We start from the raw sequence: 20,541 nt of genomic DNA on the forward strand, positions 1-20,541 counted from the left end.
TGCTGCAGGTGGGACTGGTACACTTCACAAAATAGATGGCTTCATGAGGGGATGCAATTTTGTGGATATATTGAAGCAACATCTCAAGACATTAGTCAGGAAGTTAAAGCTTGGTTGCAAATGTATTTATTTTTCACCTCTATTTAACTAGGCAAGTCAGTTAAGAACAAATTCTTATTTTCAATGACGGCAAAGGAACAGTGGGTTAACTGCCTGTTCAGGGGCAGAACAACAGATTTGTACCTTGTCAGCTCGGGGACCTTCCGGTTACTAGTCCAACGCTCTAACCACTAGGCTACCTTGTGGTTAGTGGCCATCACAAAGCCCTAACCTCAACCCTACAGAAAATGTGTGGGTAGAACTGAAAAAGCATGTGCGAGCAATGAGGCCTACAAACCTGACTCAGCTACACCATCTCTATCAGGAGGAATGGGCCAAAATTCACCCAACTTATTGTGGGAAGCTTGTGGAAGGCTACCCGAAACGTTTGACGCAAGTTAACTAATTTAAAGGCAATGCTACCAAATACTAAGTGAGTGTATATAAACTTCTGACCCACTGGGAATGTGATGAAAGAAATAAAAGCTGAAATAAATAATTCTCTCTACTATTATTCTGACGTTTCACATTCTGAAAATAAAGTGGTGATCCTAATTGACCTAAGATAGGGAATTATTACTAGGATTAAATGTCAGGAATTGTGAAAATCTGAGTTTAAATGTATTTGGCTAAGGGGTATGAAAACTTCTGACTTCAACTGTAAATAGCGAATGGAAGATGCTTTCCCCCATGGTTTATTCTCATGCCAGCCAAATAGGCTTCCTTTAATTCAAATTATATTAATTCTGCTTCCTGTGGGGTGTGGCCAATTCATATTCATGAATTGAATTGAAATTAAATGGGAATTCACAACTCATTTCAGAATTGACCCCAACCCTGGATAATTACTTTTGTTTTTTCATAACTGTGTGGTTTATTAATGTCTCCCAATCTCCAGTTACAGTATAATATTGAATGACTATGTTATCTTCAGGAGACAGAGATTCAGATTCCCGTGACGGATCTGACAGAGTTGACAGAAGAGTTGAATAACAGCTCAGAGGCGGGTACATCAATTAGAGGTAGGACACAAGGATGTGGATGGATTGATGGACCGACATACTGTAATAAAGCTTGAGAGAGAGGTGGGACAAGTACTGGGTTGGGCAGAGTAGTGTAGCATAGTGCATTAAGCGGTATGGCGTCAGAGGTCTGAACATACCAAAACACAACCACAATGTAAGATATTTTATTAGATATAAAAATTCATAGGACAATGTGGCCCATATGGAAAAATTATATTGACAGATATTTTAACATGTATGTACATGTATTTAATTATATGTAAATTACAGATATATAAATATATGTTTAAGCCTTATATGAACATATATTTAAATATTAACCAGCAGGTCTCCTATGTAGAGGCAGTGAAAATAGCTGAAGGAGTAAGGAGTGAGATGGCTGTGGATGGCCGTGGATGTCCCACAGTCTGCAGCGAGTGCCATGCAAGAGAAGGATCCCGACACATTAACAGTGGATAAAAAATATTTTGAAAGACCAGCATTATAATTGAGAAAAGTAAAGTAAGTGTGGAAGAGGTGAACAAAAATATTGTTGTCCACCAACAATGACAAGCCACCGAGGTCTGACAACTTGGATGGAAAATTACTGAGTATAATAGCAGACGATATTGCCACTCCTATTTGCCATATCAATTTAAGCCGAATTTAAGCCCTCAGTGTGTGCCCTCAGGCCTGGAGGGAAGCAAAAGTAATTCCGCTACCTAAGAATAGTAAAGCCCCCTTTACTGGCTCAAATAGCCAACCAATCAGCCTGTTACCAACCAATAGTACACTTCTAGAAAAAAATGTGTTTTGACCAGATTCAATGCCAATCGACAACAGACTTTCAGCACGCTTGTAGGGAAGGACATTCAACATGCGCAGCACTTACATAAATGACTGATGATTGGCTGAGAGAAATTGATAATAAGATTGTGCGGGCTGTTTTGTTCGACTTCAGTGCGGCTTTTGACATTAACGATCTGGAGAAATGTATGTGTTATGGCTTTACACCTCCTGCTATAGTGTGAAACAAGAATTACCTGCCTTAACAGAACACAGAGGGTCTTCTTTAATGGAACCCTCTCCAACATAATCCAGGAAGAATCAAGCATCTCTCTAGGCCACTTACTTTAAAAAAATAAAACACTTTACTAACGAGTAAGGCCAGTGTGTCTATGTATGCAGATGACTCCACACTATACACGTCAGCTACTACAGCGACTGAATATGACTGCAACACTTAACAAAGAGCTGCAGTTAGTTTCAGAATGGGTGGCAAGGAATAAGTTGGTACTAAATATTTCAAACCTAAAAGCATTCACTAAACCTTAAACCTCAACAAAATCTTGTAATAAATCATGTGGAAATTGAGCAAGTTGAGGTGACTAAACTGTTTGGAGTTACCCTGGATTGTAAACTGTCATGGACAAAAGATATTGATACAACAGTAGCTAAGATGGGGAATGTTAATAATGTTAATAATAATACAGTGTCCTCCACTAATATTGGCACCCTTAGTAAATATGAGCAAAACAGGCTGTGAAAAAAGTCTTTATTGTCTATGTGTCTACGCCAAACCCACTTCTGGTGCGTGTTTGTTTCCCAAAAGCTCTATTTTGGTCTCATCTGACCATAGAACCCGGCCCCATGGAAAGTTCCAGTAACGTTTGGCAAACTATAGGCGCTTGAGCTTGTTGTTTGATCAAATAAAATAAAATAAAAGTGTATTTGTCACGTGCGCTGAATACAACAGGTGTAGACCTTACAGGGAAATGCTTACTTACAGGCTCTAACCAATGGTGCAAAAAAGGTATTAGGTGAACAATAGGTAGGTAAAGAAATTAAACAACAGTAAAAAGACAGTGCAGATAGCCCGGTTAGCCAATGTGCGGGAGTGCGGGCCTTCCTCTGTGTGCAGGCCTTCCTCTGACACCGCCTGGTGTAGAGGTCCTGGATGGCAGGCAGCTTAGCCCCAGTGATATACTGGGCCATACGCACTACCCTCTGTAGTGCCTTGCGGTCAGAGGCCGAGCAATTGCTGTACCAGGCAGTGATGCAACCAGTGATGCTCTCGATGTTGCAGCTGTAGAATCTGAGGGGGAATAGGCTTTGTCGTGCCCTCTTCACGACTGTCTTGGTGTGTTTGGACCATTCTAGTTTGTTGTTGATGTAGACACCAAGGAACTTGAAGCTCTCAACCGGTTCCACTACAGCCCCGTCAATGAGAATGAGGGCATCCTCAGTCCTCCTTTTCCTGTAGTCCAAAATAATTTCCTTGGTTACGTTGAGGGATAGGTTGTTATTCTGGCACCACCCGGCCAGGTCTCTGACCTCCTCCCTATAGGTTGTCTCGTCGTTGTCGGTGATCAGGCCTACCACTGTTGTGTCGTCTGCAAACTTAATAATGGTGTTGGAGTCATGCCTGGCCATGCAGTCGTGGGTGAACAGGGAGTACAGGAGGGGACTGAGCACGCAGGGGAGCTCCAGCGTTTTTTTTTATGGTAACCCTCCCAAACAACTTGTGGTTAAACTTCTTAATTATTGCCCTGTTTAGTGGAAAGGGGCATTTTCAACCTTTTGAGCTATTTTCTTATAGCCATTTCCTGATTTGTGCAACTTAACAACCTTTTGTTGCACATCATTACTGTATTCTCAGGTCTTTCCCAGAGTGATGGATGACTATGGGAACTTGGCCTGTGTGTCACCTCATATTTATACCCCAGTGAAACAGGAAGTAGTCTTAATCACTCAGATTAACTAAAAAACGTAAAATATGAATGGGAATATACTTCAGTTAGATTGTCAATAATTGGGCACACGTTTCGGAAAAAAAAAAAATTCACATACATTTTACTTCAATTAAAGGTTTGATTTTTGTGAATATTTTGAATGAAAGACCAAGAGGATAAAAAGAAAATACATTTTTTTCACAACAAATATCAAATCATAGACTTCATTATAACATAATAACACTCAGAAATACAAGCCTTAGGTCATTAATATGGTCAAATCCAGGAAACGATAATTCGAAAACAAACGTTTATTCTTTCAGTGAAATACGGAACCCTTATGTATTTTATCTAACGGGTGGCATCCCTAAGTCTAAATATTGCTGTTACATTTTACAACCTTTAATATTATGTCATAATTATGTAAAATTCTGGCAAATTATTACGGTCTTTGTTAGGAAGAAATGGTCTTCACACAGTTCGCAACGAGCCAGGCAGCCCAAACTGCTGCATATACCCTGACTCTGCTTGCACAGAACGCAAGAGAAGTGACACAATTTCCCTAGTTAAAATAAATTCATGTTAGCAGGCAATATGAACTAAATATGCAGGTTTAAAAATATATACTTGTGTATTGATTTTAAAGAAAGGCATTGATGTTTATGGTTAGGTACACATTGGTGCAACGACAGTGATTTTTTCACGAATGCGCTTCTTAAAACATCACCTTTTTGGTGAAGTAGGCTTTGATTCAATGAGAAATGAACAGGCACCGCATCGATTATATGCAACGCAGGACAAGCTAGATAAACTAGTAATATCATCAACCATGTGTAGTTAACTAGTGATTATGTTAAGATAGATTTTTTTTAATATGATAAGTTTAATGCTAGCTAGCAACTTAACTTGGCTTCTTGCTGCACTCGCGTAACAGGTGGTCAGCATGCCATGGCAGTCTCCTTTTGGAGTGCAATGTAATCGGCCACAATCGGTGTCCAAAAATGCAGATTACCGATTGGTCTGAAAACATTAAATCGGCCCTAATTAATCGGCCATTCCAATTAATCGGTTGACCTCTAGTACAGAGTCCCATTATCAGCAACCATCACTACTGTGTTCCAATAGCACGTTGTGTTAGCTAATCCAAGTTTATAATTTTAAAAGGCTAATTTATCATTAGAAAACCCTTTTGCAATTATGTTAGCACAGCTGAAAGCTGTTGTTTTGATTAAAGAAGCAATACAACTTGCCTTCTTTAGACTAGTTGAGTATCTGGAGCATCAGCATTTGTGGGTTCGATTACAGGCTCAAAATGGCCAGAAAAACCTTTCTTCTGAAACTCGTCAGTCTATTCTTGTTCTGAGAAATGAAGGCTATTCCATACGAGAAATTGCCAAGAAACTGAAGATCTCGTACAACGCTGTGTACTACGCCCTTCACAGAACAGAGCAAACTGGCCCTAACCAGAATAGAAAGCGGAGCGGGAGGCCCTGGTGCACAACTGAGCAAGAGGACAAGTACATTAGAGTGTCTAGTTTGAGAAACAAGATGACTCACAAGTCCTCAACTGGCAGCTTCATTAAATAGTACCCGCAAAACACCAGTCTCAACGTCAACAGTGAAGAGGCGATACCGGGATGCTGGCCTTCTTGGCAGAGTTGCAAAGAAAAAGCCATATCTCAGACTGGCCAATAAAAATAAAAGATTAAGATGGGCAAAAGAACACAAACATTGGACAGAGGAACTCTGCCTAGAAGGCCAGCATCCCGGAGTCGCCTCTTCACTGTTGACAGCCGCGACCGGGACTTAAACCCGGGCTCTGCGAGTGTCAATCCAACACGTTAACCATTTCGCCAAGAGGTCAGAATAGCTTGACAGTCATGTCAGAAGTGGGATGGCACTCGTGAGGCCATTGGAGAGGATTGTATACGTGAGGGACTTATAGAGAAAAGGTATAGAGAAAAGTATAGGTATAGAGAAAAGGGGTGGGTAACACCTAGTGAGCTCATCAAGAGGTTCGGAACTCTTGGCATAATGGTTTAGGTGTTGGCTTAACAGTTGCTGGACCTGGGTTCGACCACCCCACCAAACACCCACACACAACCAGACATTGGTTGATTTATTGATTGGAGACATCTTGTCAAAGAACATTTCCTTGGAATTGTTTTACCAGCATAAATATGGGGTCAATTTCCCACCATATGTATTGAATTCAAAATGAAATAAATCATGAACATGAAAAATAAAGTTGAGAATGTAAACATTATATTTTTGAGGACGGGTGAAATAATGGATGTTGAAATCAAAAACCAAACAATTAAAAGAAACATTTATAGAATTGTAAACAAAAATAAGACATCAAATGCAAAATCCAAAAACTTGTAACCAAATAATTTAAAGCGAGAAGCAAAACTCTGTGACAAATTATGAAAAAACAATATTTGAAAAAGAATGCAAAGATATTTTCGGTTAAACTTTCCCAGCAACCAATCCTATTGAATAGATTTTGCCCACACTCTTGCCTGCATGTACTACCTTCTGGTTATTCTACTCGTATCTTTGCTTTCGAATTCTGTTTCTTTCGAGTTTTGGCATTATTTTTCTGTGAAGGGAGGGGTTTAGAGGGAGGTGTAGACAGTGAGTCTCCATTGGTCCTCTATTTTTGGAGTGACGGTTCGTCTTGACCCAATCAATGAACATGATAGACTTTGAAAGCAAAGATACGAGTGCTGGGAAAGTTTAACCGAAAATGATTTTTTCATTCATTTTCAAATATATTTTTCATCAGCATTAAGAGTTTTGCTCTCGCTTTAAAATTATTTGCTTACAAGTTTTGTGGTTTTGCTTTTGATATCTTATTTTTGTTTACAATTCTATACATTTTGCTTTCAGTTGTTTGGTTTTTGATTTCAACATCCATTATTTCACCAGTCCTCAGAAATATAATGCTTACATTCTCAACTTTATTTTTCATGTTCACGATTTATTAAATTTTTCAATTCAATACATATGGCATGAAATTGACCCCATACAGCAAACCTAATGAATAATGCAGGAAATGCCAGTTAAGAAACTGAGAAATAAAACTGTCCCTACCTATAAATTACAGACTATATGCAAAACACAGGGCATCCTGTGAATGGACATGTCCAAACCTCGGTATGAATCTCTCATATCTTCTTTCCACCATCATAATTCACATTAACACATGTGAGCCTTGGAAAAAGCTAAACGTGTGTGTCCTGACAAAGCATCCGCGAACTTGTATCCTTTTATTTTTTATTCAACTAGGCAAGACAGTAAACAACAAAATCTTATTTTACAATGGCGGCCTTCTCTGGCCAAACTTCCCCTAACCCGGACGACTCTGGACCAATTGTGCACTGCCCTATGGAACTCCCAATCACGGTCGGTTGTGATACAGCCCGGGATTGAACCAGGGTCTGTAGTGACGCCTCTAGCACTGAGATGAAGTGCCTTAGACCGCTGCGGCACTCGAGATCCTTGCTGAGAGAGTCCTGTTGCTAGTCGGATGTCTGTCTGTAGCTATCCCATTACAGCTATAGTTACTACTAACTTACAGTGAAAGTACTGATATGCTAAAAAACTAAACAAATGGTTAGGAATCAATACAACAAAATAAGGTCATTTAGAAACTAAACTCTTTATTATTCTAACACAGGTAAAAATAAGATATAACACCCTCATTTCAGATATATCCTAGTGAAAGTACTGCTATAGTTATCCTAGTGAAAGTACTGCTATAGTTATCCTAGTGAAAGTACTGCTATAGTTATCCTAGTGAAAGTACTGCTATAGTTATCCAGTGAAAGTACTGCTATAGTTATCCTAGTGAAAGTACTGCTATAGTTATCCTAGTGAAAGTACTGCTATAGTTATCCAGTGAAAGTACTGCTACAGTTGCTGTATCCCAGTGTACTGCTATAGTTGTCCCAGTCAGATGAATGGGTCTTAACCTTGCCCTTCCGTCATAGATTCACCCACTGACAGCTATGCCATCAATGTATTATCAGAACATTTATTTCAGTCTCAGATGTTACATTCACCACCCCCACCCACCCTCTATCTAGCTCTCACAAACTCCGTCTCCTTCATACATACAGCTCAGGATGGGAACGTTTATTCCCTTTCTTCAATCTCTGTGAAAGTGTAGTTTCACTCCCAGTCTGGAACTATTTTAGAGTAGAGAGACACGTTTGTCAAGCTGAGAAGATTAAGACGTGGCGAAAAAAGTCAGACAGAGACAATATGATCAAACAATTCAAATTGTAACTTTCCCTTTCTAAGGTCCAGTGCCTGTGCGATAGAGATGGAGCTTTGGGTGTGACCCGGGTATAATTTGTCACACCACACACACTTAAGGGAGAGGAAGAAAGAAAGGGAAAAAAACTGACAGAAAGACAGAGTTAAAGAGGGGCAAGAGAGGAGTGAGCGCTACGCATAGAGAAGGTATAGCTGTTTATGCATGGTTCTCATTAAATCTAGTCTCTAGGGAGTTTCCTAAGGATAGAGTAACAACATTAGCTTGGGGAGTTTCCTGAAGAAACGCAGGTGTATCAGCGACTGGTTTATGACCCCTATTTACACTAGATATGAATCTGTAACCCCTCCCTCTGCCTACTCTCTCTTGGTGTCCCACTTTCCCCTACCCCTCAACCCACCTCCTTCCCCCCTACCCAAATCAAATCAAATCAAATTTTATTTGTCACATACACATGGTTAGCAGATGTTAATGCGAGTGTAGCGAAATGCTTGTGCTTCTAGTTCCGACAATGCAGTAATAACCAACAAGTAATCTAACTAACAATTCCAAAACGACTGTCTTATACACAGTGTAAGGGGATAAAGAATATGTACATAAGGATATATGAATGAGTGATGGTACAGAGCAGCATAGGCAAGATACAGTAGATGATATCGAGTACAGTATATACATATGAGATGAGTATGTAAACAAAGTGGCATAGTTAAAGTGGCTAGTGATACATGTATTACATAAGGATGCAGTCGATGATATAGAGTACAGTATATACGTATGCATATGAGATGAATAATGTAGGGTAAGTAACATTATATAAGGTAGCATTGTTTAAAGTGGCTAGTGATATATTTACATCATTTCCCATCAATTCCCATTATTAAAGTGGCTGGAGTTGAGTCAGTGTCATTGTCAGTGTGTTGGCAGCAGCCACTCAATGTTAGTGATGGCTGTTTAACAGTCTGATGGCCTTGAGATAGAAGCTGTTTTTCAGTCTCTCGGTCCCAGCTTTGATGCACCTGTACTGACCTCGCCTTCTGGATGATAGCGGGGTGAACAGGCAGTGGCTCGGGTGGTTGATGTCCTTGATGATCTTTATGGCCTTCCTGTAACATCGGGTGGTGTAGGTGTCCTGGAGGGCAGGTAGTTTGCCCCCGGTGATGCGTTGTGCAGACCTCACTACCCTCTGGAGCCTTACTGTTGAGGGCGGAGCAGTTGCCGTACCAGGCGGTGATACAGCCCGCCAGGATGCTCTCGATTGTGCATCTGTAGAAGTTTGTGAGTGCTTTTGGTGACAAGCCGAATTTCTTCAGCCTCCTGAGGTTGAAGAGGCGCTGCTGCGCCTTCTTCACGATGCTGTCTGTGTGAGTGGACCAATTCAGTTTGTCTGTGATGTGTATGCCGAGGAACTTAAAACTTGCTACCCTCTCCACTACTGTTCCATCGATGTGGATAGGGGGGTGTTCCCTCTGCTGTTTCCTGAAGTCCACAATCATCTCCTTAGTTTTGTTGACGTTGAGTGTGAGGTTATTTTCCTGACACCACACTCCGAGGGCCCTCACCTCCTCCCTGTAGGCCGTCTCGTCGTTGTTGGTAATCAAGCCTACCACTGTTGTGTCGTCCGCAAACTTGATGATTGAGTTGGAGGCGTACCCACCCCTCTCCTAACTGACTGACTCTGTGCTTTTTATGTGTGTCTGTTTTAGTGCCCCCCTACCCCTCTCCTCCTAATTGTGTTCCTGTGTTCCTGTGATTCAGACGTTGCTCCCCAGACGACGGTTATGGCGGTGCCCACGTCTCCCCCGTCTTACCCCTCTCCCCCATCACCCCCCCTGCTCCAGGCCAAACCCCCCCAGGGTGCCCCGGTGCCCCCCGTCAGGAGGTCTCAGCGCCAGAGAATCATGCGCTCCTACAGTGACCCTGTACTATTGGACCTGGCTGCCAAAGGTAAGGCAGGGTTACCCATGCACATGTGCAGACACACACACACACACACACACACACACACACACACACACACACACACACACACACACTCACACACACACACACACACACACACACACACACACACACACACACACACACACACACACACACACACACACACACACACACACACACACACACATACACACACACACACACACAGTGGCTCCGACAGTCAAAAACAGGATTATATCAACTTTATAGTTCTGGAACAGTCTGTCCTCAGTAAATCTACAGTATCTGCATGCGTGTGTTTTAGAATCTCCTCATTCTCTGAAGAGTGTGACTACATTTACAAACATTTCCCTTGCACAAATTCACATTTAATATGATACCATTTGGCAGACACTTTTATCCAAAGCGTGTGTACATTTTTAGTGTGGGTGAGCCCCAGCAGTGGTTAAACCCATGATGCTGACATTGCAAGTGCCATGATCCACCACTGAGGATCACAGACCACAGTTTTTGCAAGAAAGGAAACAAATGTTTATTCCTTCTGACAGTGAAGGGAGTTCAAAAACATGGCTCATTAGATTTTATAGTGGGATTACATGATAAGATACAACATATGTTTTTGTTTGTTTAATATTCACTCAGTAATAGAGCAGAAGCAAACACTTGTCAATTCACATTGTAACGAAAAAGAAGAAAGAAGGACCAAGGCACTCTTCGTATAATTGATTTAAATGCCTTGATTAGTATGGCATGTTCAATAGAAACAACGTTTTTTTTAAACCGACGCGTTTCGGCTGCATGGCCTTTGTCAGGGAGTACAAAAAAAAAGGAATACAAGGTCCTCTTTTAAACAGCTTATCAATTAGCCCTAATTGGAAGAGGGAGTGGTTACACAATTGATTGGACACACCTAGTAAGCAATACTATACACATTGAAATACTATAGCTATGTTATCATAAAAATACAACTCCAAACTAGAACTACACTAAAAAGTAGTTCTAACCTTAAATATGACTGGGAGAAGTGTCAAAAATAAGAAATCTAAATATTCCATAGTACACTAGAACACAGCAAAACATGAACAACAACAGTCTAACCATAGCTGAGGGCAATAGAGCAAAATGTCCACTAGATGACAGCAAATGAACCCATCACCACCCTACAGGAAGGGTGAGAAATCCATATCTTCATATAAACCAGGGTTTAGTGGCCTGTGGTTTGTAAATCCAAAAACTTTCCCTTTCCCACACTGTAAAACGTCTTCTCTTTTCAGTGAAATATAGGCTTAGCTGTGCCCAAGTGGCACCCTATTCTCTATAGAGTGCACTACTTTTGACCAGCCACTGCATCACTGAACATGGTTAGAGTGGAGTTACTGACATCAAAAACTCATAATTCCGGTGTCCCGGACAGAGATTAAGTCCTTCACTAAAAACACAAAATGTACAGGACATTGAAACCTAACATAGACAAATAGACAAAATAGACAAAATCTTCTCTCTTGCCAGATGCGTGGGCCACTTGTAGGTTTACTGCTGTGTTGGTCGTCGTATTGACATACGTAATTAGATCCTCACAGGTTTGTTTCAATCTCATGGATCCTAGGGAATAGGGTGTCATTTAGGACCTAGACTGGTGAAGTCATCACTGACCATTCACTAGTCACTTGTGATATCTTTGAAGAATGCTTTGTTATAGGCTAATGTCGTGTTTGATTCGTTAGAAGTGAGATCTGATCATCTACTCAGCATGACTGCAATAAAGACGTGTGTGTGTGTGTGTGTCATTTGCTAAACTGTAAATCAAAGCTAACGCTTCCAACAGACGTCCCACTGCATGCCAGTCTACAGACACACTAAGCCCCTACCACCCTCTCCTCCTCAGTATTAAGTTGTGAGGCGGCCACGCAGACCACCCAGACTTCCCAGTCCGCACTGGCCGCCCAGTCCTCTCGGACCCAGACAGTGACCCTCCGGCAGGGAGGTAGAGGACCTCGGCGGCCCCGGCCCTCCTCCATGGTGGACTACCAGAGCTACAGACACACCCAGCAGCTGGTCAGTAGGTTCCTGGAGCAGCCGGTCCACTGCAGCCTGACCCCCGAGGTCCAGGAACTGGTGGACAGCATCCGCAGCGTGCTGCGCTCAGACCAGAAACAAATGGAGGAGGCCGTACGCTGTGCCAGCTACATAGAACAGGTATAGAGGCTACATAGTACAGGTAGAGGTTACATAGAACCAGACCTGGGACAACTATAGTTTTACCTATGCTTCATATACATATTTTTTTTTATAAATGGGGAAACAAATAGTTACTTTGAAGGGGACTACAACTCTTTGAATAAAGATCCCAACAAATGACTTTTACTTTACAAAACTATTTCAATGAAGAGCTCCGAAAGTTACAACTTTTTCTAAACTATTTAAATACAGATCTGAGAACACAACTTCTTAATATTTGTTAAATATTATTATATTATTTTATATATTATTAATTATATTATTATTATTTTTTTTTAAATCCAGATCTTATGAAGCTATTGGATTTGCTGGTTTCAACTAATTGCAGGGCTGCATCTGCCACTGCATGTTGAAGATATAAATAGAATGAATATCTAACACAATCTCCAATCTACCTTAGTCATATTTGATCTACACAATACTTTTCTATCTGAACATTCTGTAAATATTTATTCTGTTCATAATCAAGTCAAACCAATTAACCAATTATATTTTGTACAGATAAGTATAAATAAGTTGTGACACTCAACCCAGAATCGGTTTCCCAAACTTGGTCCTCTGGACCCCAAGGGGTGCACATTTTGGTTCATACCCTAGCACTACACAGCTGATTCAAATAATCAACTACTCATCCAGCTTTGATCATTTGAATCAGCTGTGTAGTATGCATTCCTTGGGGTCTCTAGGACAGAGTTTTGGAAATGCTGAATTAACCAATTATATTTCGCTAACATAAGTATAAATACGTTGTGATGCTCAACTACTGTATGACTCTTTCAACTGAAAAGGTAAAAAGCTGCAATTCACGTAATAATACCCGAAAATACAAAAGCCATTTGAAAACATTGCAAATGGCAAGTTGAATTCTGAGCTAAATCAACTTCTAACCTCTTTGTCCATCATCTTATTTCAAACACACTATAACATAGTTAAAGGGATTAGTTTACTCAGAATACAAACTAACACGTTTCCCCCCCCTACCTTGGCTGTAGTTGATATTTGTTATATGGTATATTTTGTTACTGTTAGTGTTCTCAGTAACGCTTAACATTAAACTGTTCCTGTGCCTGTGTAATAAGCTGTAATTACTTTTGGAGCAACATGTTATTAGCATGTTGTTACATAATACTTTGGTAATTGCATTTTATTTGCATAATGAGCTGAGAGGAATAGTGACTGTTCCTTATTCCACTTACGTAATAACTCCATTATTATGCAATTATAAAGCAATTTCCAAAGTCATATGTGACAACAATGTTGCTATTGTAATAATCACAAAGTTAGTATATATAAGAACTTGATGTCAAGTGTTACTCTATTAAGTGTCTAACTCATTATGAAAATATATGTGTTAGTCATTTTGAAGCAGCAAAAGTGGTTTACTCTAATGTGGAGTTGATTCCATGTCCCTCATGTATTTAATTGTAGGCTATATGCTATAATAAGATGAATATATGAGAGCCCTCCAAACCATGTACTAATGATAATATATTTAGACAAATCCAGCTCACTGTTGTAGCTTTTGATTTTCAAAATACTTTCAAAGATGATTTGGTTTTCTGTATGAATATGTATGAATATCAAAGAAAATAGTTGCCTTTTAGTTTAAACTCTATATAAACTATATTCGACTATTTAAAGTATTTGAAAAGTTGGTATTTTCAAATAAACTACAAAATACAACTATTTTCTGCCCAGGTCTGCATAGAACAGATAGAAGGTATATAGAACAGGTAGAGGAGTGGAGGACGGAGGAAGAAGGGGGTGAGAAGGATGAGTCGGTGAGAAAGAGATAAGAAGAGATACATTTGTGTGAATTTTTGTGTGAACTATCCCTTTAAACTGGACCATTATATCCTCCTCTCCTCTCCAGGTGATCACAGTATCAGAGAGAGCAGCTATCCTCCAGCCCCTCTCCCTCCCCAGGCCCCGCTCCAGACCCAGTGCCCCTCTGTTGAACTGTTCCTCCCAGACCCTGCCCCAGCCCCTCCGGAAGAGACCCTGGCTGCTGCACCTCGGGAGCTGTGGGGACCTCAGCACCTTCACCTGGGCGGAAAAGCAGCCGCTAGAGGACAGGCAGGGTGGTGGCTCTGGCTCCAGGTCCTGGTCTAGAGCTGGGTCTAGAGTGGGTTCTAGGGTGGGTTCTAGGTCGACGTCACGGGCGGGGTCACACCTGAATCATCGCGAGCGCCCCCACAGTCTCATAGGGGTATTCAGGGAAACTGTGCTCTGATGGAACTCTGTTATCCCATCTCAAAACCTCCCTAGCGAAGAAATAATGGTATGCTCCACTGGGGGAAAACAGCCCATTGACTCCAAGTGAAGTGCTCCTACTAGTGGTGAGGTTTGGGACTGCCACTGCTAAAGCTAGTGGAGAAAAGTCCCACAGACTGCAAGGATTAGCCTTTGGGAAGGCTGCATGGGAGTGTGTGGTTGTGTATGAGAGTGTCTGTATGTGTTTTTTTATTTTATTTGTGCTGTGCTAATATTGTTGAAGTGTTTAGTACAGATGTTTGCATCGTGGAGAGAATATTTCCCATGAACTATTCTTTGCTATACAACCTGTTCTAAAATGATTGGCACTGAACATATGGCTAGACAGCACCTGCCCCTTTGCCCTTCCACTCACCAAGTCCCATTTTGGGTGGCGGTATACTTGTTTTTTTGAATACCGTTTTTGACGTTGTTGTTCTGAACCCACTGCCCGCAGGTCATCGTTAAGTTCGCCACCCCCACCCCGTCTGTTGATTGCGCATGTTGGTCTGCCTTGTGCGGAGCTTGGTTTGTGCCTGTTTCCCAGTCTGCCCCTGCCACTTGATTTTACATAATCATCAGTACTCGGTCTGGTTGGCTGATACGTGCAGCAGCAACACAGGTAGTCTGTACCTAACCACCATATACTAACATATCCACACATGTCACTAGCCAGCCATATACTGGATCATGAGTTAGACGATTGTGCATATTCTATTATGAAGTTATTTAATAATTTAAGAGCATTTATTGATCACAATCAGTAAAAAATTAATCAAGCTAGCAAACTAGCAGTTTAACGTCAATCATCAACAATGATCAGCTGTATCCTCACCCTATTTTCCCGTAGTCAATCATGTATTTTTCTGATGAGTGTGTTGTTGCAGAAATAAATAGGCTTATGCAAAAAAAAAAAAATGTTGAATGAATTTCGAGATTGAAAGTCTTTTTTTTTCTTCAGTCTGTGCACGACCCTGCTAGACAGCAATTTTGCACTGAACAATAAGAGCTAGATTCAATCCAATCTGCATCTTTCAAAGGAAATGTTTCCACATTTGCGGTAAACGCTATATATGTCTGCTCAATTGAAAATTACCTTCAAATGTCAATCGCGCGTGAATTTAGGCCTAACTGGAAGGATAACTGCATGTGAGAGTCTATAGAAGCTCTCTCTACACTTCACTATCTACCCAGGAAAATTCAGTTCTACCCCTTCTGCCTGTAATGTTCCAAATCATGTACATTTGAAATGTTCAAAATGAATTACACTGGTCATGCAATGCGTGTTTAGTCTTGGGATGCTAAATTTAGCTTCAATTCATTAAATCAAACTGCATCCTTTAGACTGGGATTCAACCCAATGCGCATTATAGAGCAGTGCACTGGACAGCGACAATGTGCCTTTTAAAGGCAATGTCCCTAACGTTAGCAGAGATGCCATTCATGGTAAATGCTGCGGATGTTTCCAAGCTTAATTACCTTTAAAAGGCACATTGTCGGCTGTCCAGTGCATTGCTCTATAACACGCCTTGGATTGAATCCTGGCCTTTAAAGGCAACGAAAAGTGGTCTGTGTGGTTACAGCCGCTGACCCCGGCACACACATGTATGCCAGTCGGCATGGGATCGAATCTGGCCCACTGCCCTTTAACTCACGCTTCCCCATCTTCCACGCCGTAGTACCTCTTCAATAAAGAAAACAAAAGGACTGCCGCACTCTTTAAAAAAGAAAGTGACAACAGTACTGTCCTTTTGCAAGTAGTTTATTGTTGTAAATACTGTTACAAACATTCCAGTTCTGGTAAGGTAATGTAGTTCAATAACTGTAACATCACAGAAAAGCTAGCAAATAAATAAACATTGCCATTGCTTTGAAAGAGTTTTTTTTAGATGAATTACATTCAAAACAGTGCATTATAAACACTAGTTATCCCACCTCTCAGTCACCATCTACTCAAGTGTATGTTTGCTACCATCTCTTTACAAAGTACAACTTTTTTGCGGGGGAGGTCTACAGTAATACGCCCTTGTGTTTGTGACCTTGTGCGCTCGTCAAATATGTACAGTTATGTCTTTTCACACAAATCAACTCCATCTCTAGTTCATATGAAACCCCTTCTTTCCGAGTCACATTAAGGGTCCTTTGCCATCAGTCTGAATTCTCTTTTCACGTTACTTGTTATCCATTGAAGCTTGCTTATATGGTCAATCCAAACACACAAATAACCATTAGAAGTATATATACCTTTATATATATATTTATGTATATATTATGTAGTCCAGCTGGTTTTGGTTGAACATGGAGTAAAGCAGTTGTCATTACACACCACACACACTAGAAGCAGGAATGATACAGCATATTACCGACCAACCGGTGACTCCATAGATAAACCATGCTAGAACATCATGTGGTCAACCGTACAGGAACTACTTTTTCAGTATCATTTAGTAGTTCAATGTCATAAGTACAGTAATAAATAAGGCCAACATTTGATTTAGGGATGAGATAGAATAGAAATTTGGAACAATCAATGGTTTAGAGGGGAGAGTAGGGCAGAGGGGAAGGGTCAACGTTTGGCACACAAGCTCAGGTGGCAGGGTGCTCCAGCAGCAACTCGCAAGAGGTGTAGCGTCATAATAATGTGTCCCCTCCACAAGTCAGTGTAGCGGAGGTGTCGCAACAGAATGTGTCCCTCCTACAGAGGTGTTATTATGACACACGTCATAATGTGTGTCCACTCCCCAACCCGGAAACTGTCCCATGACGGTTTGTAAACATGAATCCAGAGGGGGCGTGTCTCAAGCGGGAAGTGACACAGGAGACAGGAAGTGAGGGAGAGGATGTCTGACATTTTAAAACATTCTAAAATAACTAGATCTGATTCTTAAGTAAGCTACAGACCCAGAGTAGAGCTAGAGTGAGAAGAGTCTTATTTATTTTTGTGAAGAAAATAGGTTTTGAAATGTATACGGCAGGCCAGACAGATCAATGAAAGGGAGGATATGTGGTTATAGAGGAGGAATCATAACATCAACATTAGTCATTTCTTCCCATTGTCAATCCATCATCTGTATTAGCTGACACCCCTAAAGCAAGGCCATAATCAGAGCATCTGCTCATCAATTTACTACTACAACATAATGCTTCCATTGTGGTTGACGTGTTCATTACCAGTGGTAAGTCGTCGCATCTTGCTTTAGTTACTAGGGCTTGATTCAATCCGTATCGCCGAAGTTCGGCGCTATAGCGCGATTGAAATGTAAAGGCACTATTCCTGCGTTCGCGGAGACTGAATTCACGGTAAATGCTGCATATGTTAAATCAGAAATTACCTTTAAATGTCAAGTTGCTATTCACCGATAAGGATTCAATCGAGCTCCTAGTCTCAAAACACTGTAGCCTCATGTAATCACTTATAGTCAGAAAGGCAGCAGGGCCCAACATAAACAGGAGGGGAACATCTATCCACTTTATGCAACAGAGATACATTTGAGGACTTGTGAATCATGTACACCAGGGAGATGATATGTTGACTCATTTCAGTACTTTCATTTCATCACATTTGCGAGATAACAAAATAAAATCTAAAAATAAAAGAATAAATCATGTTTTTTAAATAACAAACTAATGACCCATTTCTTGTACTATGATAAGCATCATTCAAGTATAAAGATTGAGATCCAAATGCAATGCAATATAATGACCTATGAACAGAATTACAGTATAGTCTGGCAAAAATATTGCAGATTATATTCAAGACATTTTTTTAAATATTAAATAAAGACAGAGGAATGTAAAATCCTTGGTAATGAAAATATTAAATAATTTCATTGCAGGTTGTTTTTAAGGTTGTACTGTAATACAATCTAATCCAACTGTCCTGATCGCAAAAAAAATATTAAATCCTGAACTTCAGTTTGGTGCCAAAGTCTGAGGTATTCTATACACATCTGGTTGACCTCTGCTATCTCTCCTCAGCCTAAGATGGATCTGAACAGTTTTAGCTTCTACTGTATTCCACCACCAGAGCCTATAGTACAGAACCTTTGTGGAGGCGTCCCGAATGGCACCCTATCCCCTACATAGTGCACTACTTTCGACCCAGGCCCTATGGGCCCTACTTAAAAGTAGTGCACAATAGGGAATAGGGTGCCATTTGGGATACACCCTATGTGAAATGTAACGTATGGCTTAAAGTAACTGCCCAGTTAAAATCTCACTTTAAAAGTTCATATGCTGTTAACTCATATCCAAATAATGTTGTTGACTTGTATGTGACTAAAACATAAATTGTGGGGGGAAAAAACACTTCAAAAACCCCACCTCAAACTTGTATCTCAAACAAACCTTTTCAAAAATGCTTGCTATTTTCTCATAGACGTATCACCCTGAGGAGGATGAGCTGGTCAATCAGCTGTCTAGAGGAGGCTGAGCTGGTCAATCAGCGGTCTACTTGCGTGAATATTTTTAATGACCGGTATACGGCCACACTATTCTGTTGTTGGGGTACACCCACACCATTCCAACACAGAAAAGCTACTTTTTAACATACCAATTACCATTTTTTTTTACGAAAACCACTCATATTGGTCATATTTCATAGAAATCTATAAACACTGGGCATTTACTTTAAGCTCTGGTCTCTGAGTGACTGTAAAACCCTTAGGACATATGGTGGTGTGATGATGCAGAGTCCCCTCTTCCCAGAGTGGAAATAGTATGTGATTAGCCGAACCGATTTTGAAAAAATATTAGCAAGTGTTTTTTTTTTTTTACTTCCGTAATAGTGGTTGTGAGTTCTGTTGTCACCTAATCATAGTTTTCACTTCAAGATGATGCTGAAGGGAAAGATGAGGATGGAGAGCGTTTTGCTATTAATGCTAATTCCATGTGAGAACGTGACCAGTGTTATTTTGTTGTCGTGGCAATAGGTAGAATTACATGTTTACTTTCAAAAGCTCCCATTTCAGGGCTTAAACACTGTCTTACAAGGCTGTCCTCCAGCCTTGTAGAACTTATTTTCCTGGACTGCATGTTGTTTCAGAAGGGAATGTGAATTCCTTTGGAAGGTTTTAAATCATTTGGTCTATGTAGTGTAGCCTTCCCTTGACGAGGCCTGATTTAAAACAGATGCGCGTGGAGAAACTTGGAATGCTTGTTATATCAGCCCAAATCTCAGCCTTAAAAACAACATACATTTTTTTTTTTTATGGGATGGGAACGTTTGGTTTTCTTTGTCTTTCCTGGAGGACTTCCACAGTCGGGAAAAGTCCTCCCTGCTTGGACATTCATGAACGTTAGGCGGAAGGCATGGAATGTTATGACGAGGAATGATAGGGGCTTGTTGTTCAGAGTAGTAACACTTGTTTATCAGCAAGTTTCACACTCCCTCTCTTTTTGTTTGTGTTGTGGGAGAACACAGAAGTATTCAACATTACATCAGACGAGTGCAGCCGGTGAGAGAAAGGGAGAGGGATAGAGAAGGGAGGTAGACCGATAGAAAGTGAGAGGGAGAGGGATAGAGAGAGAAACAGAGAGAGGGAGAGAAAGAAACATGGGAAAGAAGGGAAGGTCAGTGCGAAGCTCAGGAAGCAACCCTCAGTATGGGAGGGGCTTGAACAAGCTGTCTTTTTCAGCCAAACTCTACTCTCCACAGCAAAACAATCAGATAAAATAGTCATCCAGAGCATGTGATATGTCCATTCGTTATGATTAAGAAGCTTCAGTCTCCAATGGTGATCTGGGGCTTGAGGGAGGGGGAGGAGTTGCTCACACATAGAGGGTGCAGTGATGCTGGGGGTCAGGGAGTGAGGTCATCGGGGGGTGAGGTCGGATGTCGGGTAGGAGAAGGAGGTCATCACTAGATGTAAACAGGTTGCTCCTGGGCAGTTAGCAGGCGGTACATGGCAGCTGGCATCGTCTTCATGTGGATCTGTGGAAGAGAGCGAGAGAACGAAAGACGAAGAAAGTCAGAGAGCCGAAGAATGAGAGT

At 40.9% G+C, this 20,541-nt stretch overlaps 2 protein-coding genes across 7 annotated transcripts in view; one reads left to right on the plus strand and one right to left on the minus strand.

The window, feature by feature from the left end:
• The window catches only part of LOC109883870 (protein FAM189A2), a 59,432-nt gene extending 43,954 nt beyond the window's left edge, over positions 1–15,478 (plus strand). The window contains exons 7-10 of the mRNA XM_020475891.2: positions 1,034–1,121; positions 9,873–10,061; positions 11,944–12,254; positions 14,170–15,478. Coding sequence (XP_020331480.2) covers positions 1,034–1,121; positions 9,873–10,061; positions 11,944–12,254; positions 14,170–14,529 — 948 coding nt within the window. The 3' untranslated portion in view covers positions 14,530–15,478. The remainder of the gene's footprint in view (positions 1–1,033; positions 1,122–9,872; positions 10,062–11,943; positions 12,255–14,169) is intronic.
• Positions 15,479–16,293: 815 nt separating this feature from the next.
• apba1a (amyloid beta (A4) precursor protein-binding, family A, member 1a) overlaps positions 16,294–20,541 on the minus strand; it is a 100,089-nt gene continuing 95,841 nt past the window's right edge. For all 6 annotated transcript variants that reach the window (XM_031807288.1, XM_031807273.1, XM_031807277.1 and 3 more), the window contains one exon: positions 16,294–20,481. In XM_031807288.1, the coding sequence (XP_031663148.1) occupies positions 20,410–20,481 (72 nt within the window). In that variant the 3' untranslated portion in view covers positions 16,294–20,409. The remainder of the gene's footprint in view (positions 20,482–20,541) is intronic.

This window comes from Oncorhynchus kisutch, linkage group LG3 (genome assembly GCF_002021735.2).
Source record: "Oncorhynchus kisutch isolate 150728-3 linkage group LG3, Okis_V2, whole genome shotgun sequence".
Taxonomy (NCBI): Eukaryota; Metazoa; Chordata; class Actinopteri; order Salmoniformes; family Salmonidae; genus Oncorhynchus; species Oncorhynchus kisutch.